We start from the raw sequence: 18,108 nt of genomic DNA, 5'->3' as shown, positions 1-18,108 counted from the left end.
AGGAAGACAGCTACCAGTCTGCGTTCCTCTAGCTAGATGCTCTGCTAAAGAAGCAAGCAGGAAAAGGAGGCTTTCTAAGGCAGTTGCTCCGGGAAATCAGGGCCATAGGCATCTCCACTTATCCCAGTGTCTGAGTGATACTGGGAGATAGATCAGCGACAACGTGAATCCGAGCTGGGTCAAGTTTGCTGGGAGACGAGAGAGCGATGGAGGCAGGAGAGAGGAAGAAATGCTTTCTGAAACAAAGGCAAGTCTTGATATTCTTTGTTTGGCTGGGCATAGCTCAGGCTGGCTCTGAGCCTAGGCGTTATTCAGTGGCTGAGGAAATGGACAGTGGCTCCTTTGTGGCCAATCTGTTGAAAGACTTGGGGTTGGAGGTAGATGATCTAGCTGCTCGGGCCCCCCGGGTCGTTTCCAAAGGGAAAAAAGTGCGTTTGCATTTTGATAGGCAGACCGGGGATTTGTTGTTAAATGAGAAACTGGACCGGGAGGAGCTATGTGGCCCTACCGAGCCCTGTGTACTACCTTTCCAGATGTTACTGGAAAATCCCTTGAAGTTTTTCCAGGCTGAGCTACGGATTAGGGACATAAATGATCATTCTCCAGTTTTCCTAGACAAAGAAATAATATTGAAAATTTCAGAAAGTATCACTCCTGGAACTACTTTCCTAATAGAGCGTGCCCAGGACTTAGATGTAGGAAGCAACAGTCTCCAAAGTTACACAGTCAGCCCCAATTCCCACTTCCATCTTAAATTACAAGACAGTTCCGACGGCACAATATTACCACAGCTGGTGCTGGACAAAGCACTGGATAGAGAGGAACAGCCTGAGATCAGATTAACCGTCACAGCGCTGGATGGCGGGATTCCACCCAGGTCTGGGACCGCCCTAATCCGCATTGAAGTCTTAGACATCAATGATAATGCCCCCGAGTTTGTAAAGCTGCACTATGAGGCGCATGTCCTAGAAAACAGCCCCATTGGATCCCAGGTTGCCATTGTCTCTGCCAGAGATTTAGATATTGGAACCTATGGAGAAATATCTTACGTACTTTCCCAGGCATCTGAGGATATTCGGAAAACATTTGGAATAAATGCAAAATCGGGAGAACTCCTTTTAACACAGGAACTGGATTTTGAATCTATTCAGACTTATACATTAAATATTCAGGCGACAGATGGTGGGGGCCTTTCTGGCAGTTGTGTGGTGTTTGTCCAAGTGATGGATTTGAATGACAACCCGCCGGAACTGACCATGTCAACGCTTATCACTGAGATCCCAGAAAGCTTGCAGGAGACTGTAATTGCTGTATTCAGCGTTTCAGATCCTGACTCTGGAGACAATGGAAGGATGGTTTGCTCCATCCAAGATGATCTTCCCTTCATTCTTAAACCCTCTGTTGAAAATTTTTACAGTTTAGTCACAAACACAGCCCTGGACCGAGAAACAAGATCCGAATATAACATCACCATCACCGTCACAGATATGGGGACACCGAGACTGAAAACCCAGCACAACATAACCGTGCTGGTGTCCGACGTCAACGACAACGCCCCCGCCTTCACCCAGAACTCCTACACCCTGTCCGTCCGCGAGAACAACAGCCCCGCCCTGCACATCGGCAGCGTCCGCGCCACAGACAGAGACGCGGGCGCCAACGCCCAGGTCACCTACTCGCTGCTGCCGCCCCTCGACGCGCACGTGCCCCTGGCCTCCCTGGTGTCCATCAACCCGGACAACGGCCACCTGTTCGCCCTGAGGTCCCTGGACTACGAGGCCCTGCGGGCGTTCGAGTTCCGCGTGGGCGCCGCCGACCACGGCTCGCCCGCGCTCAGCAGCCAGGCGCTGGTGCGCGTGCTCGTGGTGGACGACAACGACAACGCGCCCTTCGTGCTGTACCCGCTGCAGAACGCCTCGGCGCCCTGCACCGAGCTGGTGCCCAGGGCGGCCGAGGCGGGCTACCTGGTGACCAAGGTGGTGGCGGTGGACGGCGACTCGGGCCAGAACGCCTGGCTGTCGTACCAGCTGCTCAAGGCCACGGAGCCCGGGCTGTTCGGCGTGTGGGCGCACAACGGCGAGGTGCGCACGGCCCGGCTGCTGAGCGAGCGCGACGCGGCCAAGCACAGGCTGCTGGTGCTGGTCAAGGACAACGGCGAGCCGCCGCTCTCGGCCAGCGTCACGCTGCACGTGCTGCTGGTGGACGGCTTCTCGCAGCCCTACCTGCCGGCCCCTGAAGCGGAAGCGGCGGACGCGGCCCCGGCCGCCCCTCTCACCGTCTATCTGGTGGTCGCCTTGGCGTCGGTGTCGTCGCTCTTCGTCTTCTCGGTGCTGGTGTTCGTCGTGGTGCGGCTGTGCAGGAGGGGCGGGGCGACCTCGGTGGGTCGCTGCTCGGTGCCCGAGGGCCCCTTTCCGGGCCACCTGGTGGACGTCAGCGGCACGGGGACCCTGTCCCAGAGCTACCAGTACGAGGTGTGTCTGACGGGAGGCTCTGGGACTTTCAAGTTCCTCAAGCCGGTTATCCCAAACTTCCTTACTCAAGATGAGGAGAGGGTTAGTGAGGCAAACCCCAGTTTCAGGAATAGTTTTGAATTCAGTTAAATTTTAATAAGGGTCTATGATGCCGTCTCAGTCAAATTGTGCAGAGTCCTTTTTTACTGCCTTGCCCATTGGAGTTGTTTTCTTTGTATTTGAAATGTAACCATCTTATTCCAATTCAGCGCATGTTACTGGTGTTTCTAGATGTGCTGCTCTGTGGTATAATGAATGCAAATTTTCTTTCTTACTGTTAATATCACTGTAACTTAATTCGGTTTAATGTGTGAAAGTATATTTTGTATTTTCTGAAGTCTTTAATTTTTAGAGCACTTTTTTTCAAAATTCACCTTCCACAGTCCCTAGGTAATTTTTGCATTCCTACATTTTTGAAAGTTTGCAATAAGTACATAGGGTTACTCTTTTTTCCTACCCAGAATATTTGTGTTTGTATAGAGTATTCTCTTAGGCTAGTTTAAACTTTCTTCCTGTGAACTCACATTGGCTAAAACCATTATCATAGGTACATTCATGAATCACAAAGCACCCTCTCACGCTTTTCTAAATATATACTTCCTTAAAATGTTCATACCTGATAAGTATGATTCTTTAGAGATTGTGAAAACCTTGACTGTTGGATTCTACAAATCATCCACATTAAAAGTCTTCAATAAATCAACTACCAATATTCTAAACTGTAGTTAAATAAATAGCAATGTCCAGTCATTTTCAGACATGCTAATTATTCATGCTTTTTATTAAAAATTTTAAAACCTCTGATTGTTTCAATCCCACCATTTAAAAATCTGTTTTAATTATTTAAAACCATCTGTTCTTTGAGTACTTCATTAAAATCCAAAAGATCTGAGAGAGTACATGTTTTTGTCTATGACCAAATTTTAGAAACTTCATATGTAATTTGGCATTGCATTTTAAAATAATATCTGGAGCATTTATGATTCAATTGGAAATAAGCCCATGGAAAAAATATTTATCTTGGTTTGCTCATTCTATTTTTTTTTCACTGACTACTTCCATTTTCCCCCTTTCAGTTTCCTAGACTTTTCAGTGCTTTTTGGTTTCCTTTTTAGTGCTTGAGTTACGTTTCTCAGTAGCTCTCCATTTACTGCATGATTAGCACAATGACTGCAAGACTAGGTTCTTCATAAAAATTTTAAATGACTGATTGAAGGAAAGAAATGTCTTTATTTCATCTGTGAAATACTGACACTCAAATACATTAAAATACTCACAGGACAAATTTTGCTGGAATTCAATGCTCTCTGATTTAATTTTTGGTTATTAACAGAACTTCACTGTTATTCAAACATTATGCAGTTATTAGTGCTTGGTGTCTCTTTCCTTCAAGATAGTTTTCCTTTTTCTTTTTCTGCTTAATTTTAATCTCCTCTCCTGCCAACTAGCTTAAGGAATCCACATGGGGAAATTGTGTTTTCAATTTTATGATGTATATTTTCCTTCCATAATTCCTTAAGTGATTCATTTAACTTTCTTTATTCTTATTTATTTCTTGCAGTTCAATTACTGATCCACACATTAAAATGGAATTTTAATTTTTAATGTTCTTCAGACTATCTTTAAATTTTTATATTATTTTATGTTTATTTGAACATACTATTAAAATTATAATATAAAATTTAAAGGTCTCATTTTGAGTTTAGCATTCATATAGAGAAGTATCTTGGTATCAAATTATTACCTGTTGGATCTTGGATAAGTCATATAATTTCTGTACCCCCAGAAATGATAACAGCTATTTAAATAGCTTGCAGTTATGTCCAAATAAGATAACATAAGGATAAGAAGTGTAATTTTGTTTTTTTTTTGTTTTTGTTTTTGTTTTTTCGGTACGCGGGCCTCTCACAGTTGTGGCCTCTCCCGTTGTGGAGCACAGGCTCTGGACGCGCAGGCTCAGCGGCCATGGCTCACGGGCCCAGCCGCTCCGCGGCATGTGGGATCTTCCCAGACTGGGGCACGAACCCGCGTCCCCTGCATCAGCAGGCGGACTCTTAACCACTGCGCCACCAGGGAAGCCCTGTTATTTTTAGTATCACTAATATTAAGAGTAAATTTAATAAATGGTCCTTCATATAACATTACTTATAATTGTGAAGAAGCTATATTGAACACATGATATTTGTGCTGTTTCGTTGCTCTGCCCAAAACCTTGCAGTAGCTTCCTTTCACTCTTAGAATAAAATCCAGCCACCTATTATTTGGCCCCTGCCTCCCTGTCCAGCCTTGTCTTCCCACTTACTCTTTTTTATTTATTAGGTGATATTTATGTTTCTTTTTTTTTTAAATGTCTATTTATTTATTTTTGGCTGCGCTGAGTCTTCGTTGCTGCGCACCAGCTTTCTCTAGTTGCCACGAGCTGGAGCTGCTCTTCGTTGTGGTGCACGGGCTTCTCATTGTGGTGGCTTCTCTTGTTGCAGAGCACGGGCTCTAGGGCGTGTGGGCTAATTTAGTCCTCGCCATGTGGGATCTTCTGGACCAGGGCTCGAACCCGTGTCTCCTGCATTGGTAGGTGGATTCTTAACCACTGCGCCACCAGGGAAGCCCCCCACTTACTCTTGAGACACTAAACTTTGGGTACACTATCCTACCTTCATTATCTAGAACAGCTATGCTTTACTGTCCCCGGGCCTTTGCATTCCTTATATATGGAATCCTCCCATTTTAGTTTTAGCCTGGCAAACTTCTTCTCATCCTTCATATTCCAGATTAAATGGGACATCTTTGGGAAACTTTCTGAATGCCCCCATTGAGTTAGGTCTCCATATTGTATACTTCCAGTGCACTCATTATACATTTCCTGTATAGTACTGTTTAAACATCTGTTTAAATTCTGTTCACCCCATTAGATGGGAAACTCTATAAGATATATAGACATAGTGTGTCTTATTACCACAATACATCTAACTTCTACAAACGCAATAAATATCGGTTTCCACAGGTGAAATACAGTTATGCAGATTAAAGAGTTAATACAGATGAAACCAGTAATCATAGAATTACTATGAAATAGGAAGAGGAGAAAGCTCTGTGTTCCTTGAGTGAGTGCGAAAATGTGGAAGGAATTAGGCATTTGTGGTCTCTGGATATATCCCCTGACATGATCTATTATAATTTTTTATCACCTTGCTTGAGGTTGTCTTTTCGTAGCATTTTTCTGACTATAAATGCAACTCGTGTGCATTTTACAAAATTTGGAAAATAAAGAAAAACACAAGTAGGAAAGCGAAGCTTCATCACTTAGAGCAAAATCTTGTAAAACTTTTTCTGTAATAATTACAGGAGGTGGGGTGAGTAGTTCTAGCAGGTGCCCACTTCCGCAAAATCATGGAAATGGGACTCTACCAGGGACAGTCACTTCTTTTAGATAAGAGCGCATTTCTTCTCCCTAGATTGTGTTTATTTGAACCATATAACAGAAGGAATTCCTACAGTAGCATCAACTCGGTTTGATAAAAGGGAATAAGCGATTAAAAAAATCAAAACAAAAAGCCCAGCAAACATCACCTTCTCCAAGATTGTGAAACTGTGAGCGAACGCACGGTGGCGCTGTTGACTAAGAAGGAGAAATAAACCGCAGGCACTGTGTATATAGTCTGTAACACAACGATTCAGTGCAGTAAACTAGGGGTTGTGAGTCGGAGCAGATTTTTAAGCAAGCAAATCTAAGACTCTGGTAAGGAGTATTCGCTAGGTTTTCTTCAAAGGTTAGGAGGCAAAAGACTGCGTTTCCCAGTGCTGTTGGAGGCTAGCTTGACAATATTTCTCGGAAGAACATGGCAGAAAATGCAATGGAGGCCGGAGGGGAGCGCTTTCTTAGACAAAGGCAAGTCCTGTTTCTCTTTGTTTTTCTGGGTGGGTCTCTGGCTGGGTCCCAGTCGAGACGCTACTCTGTGGCTGAGGAAAAAGAGAGGGGGTTTTTCATCTCCAATCTAGCAAAGGATCTGGGGCTGAGTGTAGGGAAACTGGCCGCGAGAGGGGCCCAAGTTGTGTCTAAAGGGAACAGACAGTATTTTCAGCTCAACCATCAGACCGGTGATTTGCTCCTGCATGAGAAATTGGACCGGGAGGAGCTATGCGGCTCCGCAGAGCCATGCATACTGCAGTTTCAGATATTCCTGCAAAATCCCTTGCAGTTTATTACAAATGAGCTCCAGGTGATAGACGTAAATGACCATTCTCCGGCATTCTCTGAAAATGAAATGCAGCTGAAAATCCCAGAAAACACGCCCCCAGGAACAATAATTCCTTTGGGAAATGCTGAAGACTTGGATGTGGGAAGAAACAGTCTCCAAAACTACACGATCACTCCTAATTCCCATTTCCACGTTCTCACACGCAGTCGTAGGGATGGAAGGAAGTACCCAGAACTAGTACTAGACAAAGCACTGGATCGTGAGGAGCAGCCAGAGCTTAGGTTAATGCTCACTGCGCTGGATGGCGGGACTCCACGGAGGTCTGGGACCGTCCAGGTGCACATCCTGGTCTTAGACATAAACGACAACACCCCAGAATTTACACAGTCCCTCTATGAGGTTCAAGTTCTAGAGAACAGCCCTGTTAACGCTCTTATTGTCACTGTTTCAGCTTCTGACTTAGATACAGGAAATCTGGGGACAATATCATATGCATTTTTTCATGTTTCTGAAGAAATTAGAAAAACTTTTCAACTAAATCCAATTACTAGTGATATCCGACTAATCAAATATTTGAATTTTGAGGCGATCCATACTTACGAAGTGGACATAGAAGCCAAGGATGGTGGAGGCCTTTCAGGAAAATCAACAGTGATAGTTCAGGTGGTTGATGTGAACGACAACCCACCAAAACTGACCTTGTCCTCAATTACCAGCCCTATCCCAGAGAACTCGCCAGAGACTGTGGTGGCTGTTTTCAGTGTTTCCGACCTAGACTCTGGAGACAATGGGAAAATGGTGTGTTCCATCGAGAACGATCTCCCCTTCATCCTGAAACCATCTGCAGAGAATTTTTATACCCTATTGTCAGAAGGAGAGCTGGACAGAGAGATTAGAGCTGAGTACAACATCACCATCACAGTCACAGATATGGGAATCCCCAGGCTGAAAACCGAGCACAACATAACCGTGCTGGTGTCCGACGTCAACGACAACGCCCCCGCCTTCACCCAGAACTCCTACACCCTGTCCGTCCGCGAGAACAACAGCCCTGCCCTCCACATCGGCAGCGTCCGCGCCACAGACAGAGACGCGGGCGCCAACGCCCAGGTCACCTACTCGCTGCTGCCGCCCCTCGACGCGCACGTGCCCCTGGCCTCCCTGGTGTCCATCAACCCGGACAACGGCCACCTGTTCGCCCTGAGGTCCCTGAACTACGAGGCCCTGCGGGCGTTCGAGTTCCGCGTGGTCGCCGCCGACCGCGGCTCGCCCGCGCTCAGCAGCCAGGCGCTGGTGCGCGTGCTCGTGGTGGACGACAACGACAACGCGCCCTTCGTGCTGTACCCGCTGCAGAACGCCTCGGCGCCCTGCACCGAGCTGGTGCCCAGGGCGGCCGAGGCGGGTTACGTGGTGACCAAGGTGGTGGCGGTGGACGGCGACTCGGGCCAGAACGCCTGGCTGTCGTACCAGCTGCTCAAGGCCACGGAGCCCGGCCTCTTCGGCGTGTGGGCGCACAACGGCGAGGTGCGCACGGCCCGGCTGCTGAGCGAGCGCGACGCGGCCAAGCACAGGCTGGTGGTGCTGGTCAAGGACAACGGCGAGCCGCTGCTCTCGGCCAGCGTCACGCTGCACGTGCTGCTGGTGGACGGCTTCTCGCAGCCCTACCTGCCGGCCCCTGAAGCGGAAGCGGCGGACGCGGTTCCGGCCGCCCCGCTCACCGTCTATCTGGTGGTCGCCTTGGCGTCGGTGTCGTCGCTCTTCGTCTTCTCGGTGCTGGTGTTCGTCGCGGTGCGGCTGTGCAGGAGGGGCGGGGCGGCCTCGGTGAGTCGCTGCTCGGTGCCCGAGGGCCACTTTCCGGGTCACCTGGTGGACGTCAGCGGCACAGGGACCCTGTCCCAGAGCTACCAGTACGAGGTGTGTCTGACGGGAGGCTCCAGGTTAAATGAGTTTAACTTCTTGAAGCCGATTCTCCCTAGTGGTCTGGTTCAAGACACTGGGCAGGACTAGTGCAAAAAGGCAATTGCAAGAATAGCGTAGGTTTCATTAACAGAAGAATCAGAAAGTTGTCTGGCTACAAATGCTTTCTTTTAAGTCAAGGCTCTTGAGTTGATATAGTATTTTGTTTATATCTTGATTTTACTTTCTGTCTAGTTAACCCTGCATGTTCTTTTTTCATCTGCTTCCTACCTTTTCAATCCAGTATTAATGCCTCTTTGTTTTTCTAATAGCTGAATAAAAATAAATGCATTATCTTTTAATGATGATTTCAAATAGGTTTATTTAAGGTAGTCATTTCAAATTCTCTATCCAAAGCAATGTAGAGAGAGTTCTGAACCACCAATATTATAATTTACCCTATTGAATATAGTCAGGTAATATTCTTTATAATACTCCTAAAGCAGCTTTGTCTGTGGTTAATGAAGTGGATAACTAAAAATGTTTTAATATGTACCATTTTAAGGTGTATCATTCTGTAGGGGCTTAGTACTCAAATAAAACTTACACATATAATTCATTTTCTGTTTTGACATTTGCAATTAATATTTCAACACTGTATATGCTTATATTGGCTAAAAATGGACAAAAAATGTAGGTTAATAGGTCAGATTACTCTTAGATTTGCCTAAAGTGTATTTATGATGGATGACTGAGAAAAAAAATTAAACATAGGCATTTTGAACAACTGATCGTGCTTTTTCGTTTGGCATGAAAAGATTACTTAATAAGCATCTGGTGGAATGACAATTTGTTTTTTAATTTCTGAGATGTAAGTATTATCAACCTGAGGGCCATTTTTAAAAAATTTCAAGAAAGTACATGTATATATGTTCTCTAAATGCTTTATAGCAAAAGTGGTGTCCCATCCAATCCTACTTTAAAAGAATTAATATCTACTTGGCATTTATATGGTGATATATGAAGGAAATATGTTCTTTGTTTCCTCTCTTAGTTCCCTCCTTCAGATCTCAGCCTGACATGACTTAGGATTATGTATGGTCCTTCTGGGATAAACACTGCCCAACCACATCAGCAGTCTACCTCCTATAGAGTAATTAAAAGAAGATTAGAAGAATGGGAAGTTCTAAAGGGGAGAGAGCGATATCACTGTGAAAGTCTAAATTAACTGCAACTAAGAATAAACTCTTGAAGCAACCAAACATCAATTTTTATGTCTAATTTGAATGAAATAGAAAAAAACCTTATTTTAAAGTACAAAATATTTAGTCCCCAATTTAAAAATCTGATTAGGACAAAATAAAATTTCTCCTCATAGGCATTTTCTCATCCAGAGGCATAGAACTTTCCAGAAATTGAATACTCATGACTAGAAGAAAGAGAACTGAAGTTTCTCAAAGATTTTGAAAATTCTCAAAAGAGAAAAAGAATGTTGTTAACTAGATGTTAACTAGACTTATGTCATCATTTGCAATATGCACAAATATCAAATCATTGTCACACCTGAAGCCAATATAGTGTTACATGTCAATTACAGCTTAAAAATTTAAAACTCCTAATGACTGTAAAAAAACAAAAAAATTTAATACTGACATGTCTTCAATCACACATAAAGTTATAATCAAATTAAAATGGTGTTATTTTATGTATGAGAGTCAAATACATGAATCCTTAGTAATCAGGGGAAAGACAGTATTTCCTTTCACTCATTAAGTACTTTATAGAGATATTGAATCTGAATCTTTGGTCAGATGTTTTTTTCTTCTTTTCATACTTAGCTGAATTTTCATGAAGATCAGAGAAAAGGCAAAGAATTCTGATCAAGACTTCTCTGTATTTGGCTGGCTTAGTTCCAGCTCATGTGAGAACCAGGGAAGTTTTCAACTACAGAAAATATGGAGGCCAGTTCTTTTTTGGCCAATATGGTATATGATTTTGGACTCAAATTGGAGGCACTATATAACCGGGGAGTTATTTAGACCCAGACATAAGAAGACAGATACTTAATAATATCTCAGTTGATAGATGCACTGAATTCACATATTGTTGAGAAGTGATCAGAGTTTAGTAAAGCCAGAAAAGATCATATGGACTAAATTTGAAGATAGGAAAACATTATACCTTACTCTTGGTTCAAAGTTGCTTTTATTTCTTGGCTATTGGAAACCTTTTACCCTTTTATTTGAAGACAACTTTCAGAAACTTCTTTACCTGGATATTTTATTAAGTACATGACAGCGAGGGCACTATATGTATAGTACTAAGTATCTTTGCCACTTTTTGGAATTCCCCCAACCGAAAGTCCAGCACTAGGTAAAAATGATGACTTTCTACATTCATAATAATTTCCCAGTAGTTTTTCTTTTAAAGGATGGACAAATTCATTACTGTGAATTATTTCCAGATTGATCTCTTACTAATATTCTAATCTAGTTTTTAATACTGAAAGGCAAAGAGATGAAAATGAACTTTAAACTTTTATGTAGAGTTGTTAAAAGACTAAACTATATTCAAATATCACTCATTAAAACTAGTGAACTAACTTACCACACTTTTAATAAATCTTCCTTAATCCTTGAATATGGCTTCCTTGCAAATGGGGACTTTAAAAAATTACAGTTTTTAAACATATATTCCACTACTATATTTTGCTTCTTAGAGTAGATTGTTACATGTTTTAAAGCTGGCAACCTATTAGGCATAATTCAGTTATTTGTACGTCTAATCCTCATGTTCTTAGCCAATAGGTTGGTTGGTCATAGATTTTAAAATGTAAACTAGGGACTTCCCTGTTGGTGCAGCAGTTAAGAATCCGCCTGCCAATGCAGGGGACACGGGTTCGAGCCCTAGTCTGAGAAGATCCCACATGCTGCGGAGCAACTAAGCTCGTGAACCACAACTACTGAGCCTGCGCTCTAGAGCCCACAAGCCACAGCTACTGAAGTCCACGCGCCTAGAGCCCATGCTCTGCAACAAGAGAAGCCACTTCAATGAGAAGCCCCCGCACCGCAACGAAGAGTAGACCCCGCTCGCCGCAACTAGCAAAAGCCCGTGCACAGCAACGAAGACCCAACACAGCAAAAAAAAAATAAATTTATATAAAAAAATAAAATGTAAACTAATTTTCCTTCTCCCTCTTTTGGTATTGAAGACTGTTGATGAACAGTCTATCAGTCTAGTTCTCATTCTTTTATCTGTAAACTTCTTTTCTCTAAGATGTTTTCTTTATTCTTGATGTTCTGATATTTGCTAGGTCCAAACCTGAGATTCACCCAATATACTGAATTTTTTAAAATTAACTATAGTTTTTGGTGGGCTTTTTTCCCCAAAAATTTCCATTTGGCAGATTTTCACAACAATTTGTTCTTTTTTTTTTTTAAACAATTGCCATTTCCTTCTTTTTTGTTGGAGGAAATTAAATATCTTTTACTTTTAAGTTCTTTCCATATTGTTCCAATCTCTGTTTCTTCTGTATACATCTTTTATTTGTTGAGTCTGTTTTTCACACTGTTAGTCTTGTTAGTTGGTGATATTTTATTGAGAACTCATGTTCTATTGGAGGTTTCCCTCATACCATTACTGGTTTTGGTAGTCTTGCAAAGGGAGGAAGGAGTCTCAAAGTGGTTACAGCCTCAGGCTCTACAAATCCAAGCCTTAATTAAGAAGCTTAGCTCAAGCTTTGCTCAACTTTGACCGGGGCACAAACCCGTGTCCCCTGTATCGGCAGGCGGACTCTCAACCACTGCGCCACCAGGGAAGCCCATGGGTTCAGATTTTTGAAGTCAATAGTGTCCAACTAATATGGGCTGTCCATGAGGAAAGACTTTGATGAGAAACTGAACTTTTAGAAAAATTAGAAGTTTATCAAAAATTAAAATTGTCTTCTCTAAGTATTGTCTTTTGAGGGTTTTTTTTCCCATTATATTTATCTCTGGGGAAATGGATTTCTTCATCCTGAATGTTTCAACAAGACTTAATCAGTAGTCAGAAAACTTTCCACAAGGAAAAGCCAGGACTAGATGGCTTCACTGGTGAATTGTACTGAACAGTTAAAAAATTAACACCAAGGACTTCTTTGGTGGTCCAGTGGCTAAGACTCCATGCTCCCAATACAGGGGGCCCAGGTTTGATCCCTGGTCAGGGAACTAGATCCCGCATGCCTCAACTAAAGATCCCACGTGCCACAACTAAACATCCCGCATGCCGCAACTAAAGATACTGCATGCTGCAATGAAGATCCTGCATGTGGCAACGAAGATCTCGAGTGCTGCAACTAAGACCAGGTGCAGCCAAATAAATAAATAAATTTTTTTTTTAAAAAAGAATTAACACCAATATTTCACAAACTTGTTTTAAAAAAAAGGGAGCAGGGACCACTTCCCAATTCATTTTATGAGGCCAGTATTACCCTGCTGCCACAACCAAAGATAACACAAGGAAAGGAAATTAAATACCAATATCTCTTGTGAATATAGGTATAAAAAATCCTCAACAAAATATTAGCAAACTGACTCCAGCAACGTGTGAAAAGGATTATACAACATGACCAAGTGGGATTTGTCCCAGAAATACAGGTTGATTTAACATATGAAAATCAATCAATGCAATGTATTAACAGAAAAGGAAAACCATACAACCATTTCAATAAATGCAGGAAAAGCATTGTACAAAATACACCTTTTCACAATAAAAACACTAAGAATTATAGGGAATATCCTCAACTTGATAAAACGCAACTATGAAAACCCACAGCTGGGCTTCCCTGGTGGCGCAGTGGTTGAGAGTCCACCTGCCGATGCAGCGGATGAGGGTTCGTGCCCCGGTCCGGGAAGATCCCACATGCCGCGGAGCGGCTGGGCCCGTGAGCCATGGCCGCTGAGCCTGCGCGTCCGGAGCCTGTGCTCCTCAGCGGGAGAGGCCACAACAGTGAGAGGCCCACGTACCGCAAAATAATAATAATAATACAATACTTAGGAATAAATTTAATAAGTGCAAGACTTGTATGCCAAAAACTATAAAACATCAGTGAAAGAAATGAAAGAAAACCTAAGTAAATGGAAAATTGTTCATGTGTTGGAAGATTTAACGTTGGTTCACAGATTCAACTGAATCCCTATCAAAATACCAGCAGGCTTGGTTTTGTTTTGTTTTGTTTTGTTTGCAGAAATTAGCAAATTGAAGGTAAAATTCACTTGGAAATGCAAGTAGCCAAAACAATCTTGAAAAATTAAACATACAAATACTATTTTTTTTTTTTTTTTTTTGCGGTACGCGGGCTTCTCACTGTTGTGGCCTCTCCCGTTGCGGAGCACAGGCTCCGGACGTGCAGGCTCAGCGGCCATGGCTCACCGGCCCAGCCGCTCTGCGGCATGTGGGATCTTCCCGGACCGGGGCACGAACCCGCGTCCCCTGCATCGACAGGCGGACTCTCAACCAGTGCGCCACCAGGGAAGCCCCTATTTTTAATATAGTATGTAATACAAGGAATTATTAGAAATTATATTGGATTTCATCACAAATTTCTAAGGCCAAACACTAATTATTCAAATATCTCCTTTCTAAATTTGCATTTCAATTAGTGTGATTGTTTAAAAACATAGCTTCAGTTTAGCTATAAGATATTAAAAGGTTAAAATATATTAAATTTTAGTTTGCTTTTACCAGTGACAAGTATTGTTTCCTTTACGGTTATTTCATTTGAATGGCCAGCTGATGAATCTAATTTATCTATTTAGTAGAAAATTCCAAAAGATAATTCCTTTTATAAGAATTTCTAGTAAAATCTACAAACCATTTATAATTACCAGTTATCAATGCTGCTTAATATTTTGAAATAATACTATTTGAAGTGTGATTTTAGTAACTAAAAATACTATTTAAAATCTAATACATATTTCACCAATTCATCTCTCCTTTCAACAATTATTGCTTAATATCTCTCTGTACTTTCCCCTTCCAAGTTAAGAGCAAAACAGCCCTCAAGTCATCATGAAGTTTAAAAAAACATTCTCTCTCTTTTTTTTTAAACAAGTGAGACTACTCAAAACTTCAAAGTATGTGTTTAGCATTTGAACTTCAGGACTTCTTGTATTCAAATTCCTTTAAAATGATTTTTATCTTTCCCTCAATGATATTTAAAGTTCTTGCCTGTATTTTACCAAGGAGGAATTAGAACTGATATTTAATTACCAGAGTATCCCTCTAACTATTCTATCTCTCTTTGTGTATTCAAAATGGAAGAAATGTTTTAAATATTGTGCTTCAGGTCTGGCAACCAATTGTGTAAGTTGTTGTATGAATCCTTCAGAATGGATAATGCAGCTTTCCTGACTGGAATGGAATGGTTTTGCAGGTAGTCATTCTCTTTATCATTATTGCCTCTTCCATGCAGATATAATAGTTTTTTTTCTGATAAGTTTGGCAGTTTGGCAAAATAATCCATGATGCAATGTTAAACTATCATCTTAGGCCACCTTTCTTGATTTTAACTTTACACACTGATAACATTTCAAAAGATCTATACATAGATATTTATATATATATATATATTTAAGGCTACAGGGAATTCATTATTCATGTCACTCTTAGTTTTTTTTTTTTAAACCTAATTAACGATCTCAACAAAAGACTCTTAGTTTTCCTTTCAATTTCTAAATTTTGTAAGCACCTCTTTTTGCTGGTACCTATCTCTAACGGGAGACAAACTATTTAAAAGATTCTTATATTAATTGAAAATTTGAATAGAAATATATTTCACCCATGATATCTGTGTACCCAAGGCAAGGCTGAAGTTTGGATCTAAATTACCTAAAATGTTGTTCACCTCTCTAATTCCACTTAGTTAGATCAAAGAATGGATTCTGGAGCCATTCTGTAACAGTTTGAATCCTACCTTTGCCATTTTCACATGGTGCGTGACTATGGGCAGATTATTTAAACTTTCTATTCCTCAATGTCTTTGTCTATAAAATGTGCCTAATAAGAGTGCCCACCTCATAGGGTTGTTTGAGGGATAAAATGAGTTAGTGTATGTAAAATGCTTAGAGTACTATCTGGCATATAGTGACACATATATGTTAATATTACCTAGATTTCATTTGTTTTGGATTGACAAAAGGGATCGAAAAGAGCTAATCTGCAACACTATTACTATGTCAGCATATAGGAATAAGTAAACAAAATCTAGTTTGAATTTTGTCCTGAACTCTTTAACTTTAACTAGAGCTCAGTTAATACAGTATGAAACAATTTTTTGTTTCATTCAGGAAAATTGCTTTCCATTTATATCTAAAATAATATTCTTTCTTTTTTTCTTTTCAGTATGTTTATTATTTTTTATCATTTCACTTAATGTTGATATATATTTCTCTGATTTGCCTTAAGCATGAAAGAAAATCCTACAGCATATTAATATTACTATTATTGCTATTACTAGATCTCTTACAACAGGAACTAACAGAGCTAGAATAAAAGTAAATTTATTTGAACAGTGCTTAGCGTGTATTATACTCTCATCTCTCAGAATTCTGTATTCAGTGTCAGACATGTTCATGGCTGAATGCATGATCTCACAGTAATCTTCTAATATAGCTAGAAATATGATCATTAGAGTGGGTTAATTAATTTATCCAAATGATATTTACTGAATGACTACTATAGTCCAGGCTTCTTTCAAAAATAATGTTTCCTGGGACTTCCCTGGCGGACCACCAGTTAAGGCTCCACGCTTCCACTGCAGGGGACACGGGTTCGATCTCTGGTTGTGGAATTAAGACCGCGCATGTGCGCAGCATAGCCAAAAAAAGGTAAATAATAATAATAATAATTTTTCCTAATATTTTCTATCATTATCAGAATCTAAGATTACTGACATGATTTTAAAATAATTCATTAAATGTGAATCATAATTTATGAAGTTAATTAAGTAATTAAATTATAAGATATTTAAGGAGGAGAAATCCCATATGTACCAAGGTAAGTGGTACTCCATTCAATATACTAATTGTAACCAGTAAACTGATTAACTGTGTCTCAGTTAACTTACTATATCAGGGAAATCACAATAGCTGCATGCTGCACTGAAATCCATTTTATAAACAAGTCTCTCCTCTTCACCATATATAAGTAGGCAAAGCTTGAGGTACCCTTTGCTCACACATTAAAATGTTTTAAATCACTGCTTCTTGTCTTCCCGCAAATTGGCTAGTCAAGGAATGTGATATCTGGGCTACAAAGGATCAATGTGGTAAGAAGCAAACTCATTATTAAATACAGATATCTAGCTAAATCAGCTTAAACTTAAAGGCTTTACCTTAATAAAATTCTATGGTTTTCACTCAATTTTGTCTTGATATTATCCTGATGATAGTCAAGTAGAATAATCAAGTCCTATCACTCTCTGAGCTTCTGTTTCTTTATCTGTAAAAATCCTTTCATTTCCTCTCTGGATCTAAGAATCTGATTCTAATACTATTTCACCTCCTTAATATTTTAATGTGGGTTCACACTGTAAAAGGACTTATAACAAAGCAAGATGCCTCTTTATTCAACTGTATTACTGTTTGCACACCAGTGTAAAAAAATAGAACCTGAGACCAAGTGGTACAGAACACCTTACACAAACTTTTTGCATCATCATAAATTTCTCACATACTTGGAAATAAACAGATAAAACTATTATTAATTATAATTTTATAAGAGTTTATCTCCCCTGGTTAGATTATGACAAAGGGGAAATGGAGTTCTTTAAGTTCCACTTGTAAGGGTATGGGGAGAGGAAGATAGCCCCTTGCTTTGTGCTCACAATTATTCTAGCTCATGCGATGTAATGGAATAACCTATACCTTAAGCCATTTAATGGAATAACAAAACTTTTTAAAGTTCTAGGGCTTCCCTCTTGGCGCAGTGGTTGGGGGTCCGCCTGCTGATGCAGGGGGCGCGGGTTCTTGCCCCGGTCCGGGAGGATCCCGCATGCCGCGGGGCGGCTGGGCCCGTGGGCCATGGCCACTGGTCCTGCGCGTCCGGAGCCTGTGCTCCGTGGTGGTATGCGATGAGAGGCCCGCGTACCGCAAAAAAAAAAAAAAAAAAAAAAAGTTCTATACACTTTTTTAAAGGGCTTACATTTGGACACTTCCAAAATAGGCTGACTTGAGACTACAGTATTAGTTTCTCAATAAGGACGCAGGGTGGCGCTGCCGGCTAAGACTGTGAATAAGGAGCCCTAAAAAGCTCCCGTGTTCCTTTGTTGCCAGACGGAATCAACACCACACAGAAGCAGCTTTGCCAGCCGTGCTGGGTTACCAACGAGTTTGGGTAGCGATATACTAAACGACTTTAAGATTAAAAGCAATTTTGTGAAGATTCTACCAAGCAAGAAGTCAGAATTTAATACCTCGGGTCTTTTTGTGGTTGCTGAAGGGATTGGATGTAAGCACTCTGGCTCCAAC

General features: G+C 41.3%; 2 protein-coding genes across 2 annotated transcripts; both read left to right on the top strand.

Annotated features, from left to right (window-relative positions):
* Positions 1 to 206: 206 nt before the first annotated feature.
* LOC132422049 (protocadherin beta-2) lies at positions 207 to 4,082 on the top strand. Its single transcript, XM_060006885.1, has one exon. It carries the CDS (start codon positions 207 to 209, stop codon positions 2,598 to 2,600), a length of 2,394 nt encoding a protein of 797 aa, XP_059862868.1. The 3' UTR covers positions 2,601 to 4,082.
* A 2,209-nt stretch (positions 4,083 to 6,291) lies between these two features.
* Positions 6,292 to 8,783, top strand: LOC132422048 (protocadherin beta-3-like). Its single transcript, XM_060006884.1, has one exon. The coding sequence runs from the start codon at positions 6,347 to 6,349 to the stop codon at positions 8,711 to 8,713; it is 2,367 nt and encodes a 788-aa protein (XP_059862867.1). The 5' UTR covers positions 6,292 to 6,346; the 3' UTR covers positions 8,714 to 8,783.
* The last annotated feature ends 9,325 nt before the right edge of the window (positions 8,784 to 18,108 follow it).

Source organism: Delphinus delphis, chromosome 3, assembly GCF_949987515.2.
Source record: "Delphinus delphis chromosome 3, mDelDel1.2, whole genome shotgun sequence".
Classification (NCBI taxonomy): Eukaryota; Metazoa; Chordata; class Mammalia; order Artiodactyla; family Delphinidae; genus Delphinus; species Delphinus delphis.
The sequence above is the reverse complement of the archived record's forward strand: the minus strand, read 5'-3'. Positions and strand labels throughout refer to the sequence as shown.

What these genes read in the sequence shown, in the direction of transcription:
- LOC132422049 (XM_060006885.1), top strand. Translation starts at nt 207, where the DNA reads ATGGAGGCAGGAGAGAGGAAGAAATGCTTTCTGAAACAAAGGCAAGTC.
- LOC132422048 (XM_060006884.1), top strand. Translation starts at nt 6,347, where the DNA reads ATGGCAGAAAATGCAATGGAGGCCGGAGGGGAGCGCTTTCTTAGACAA.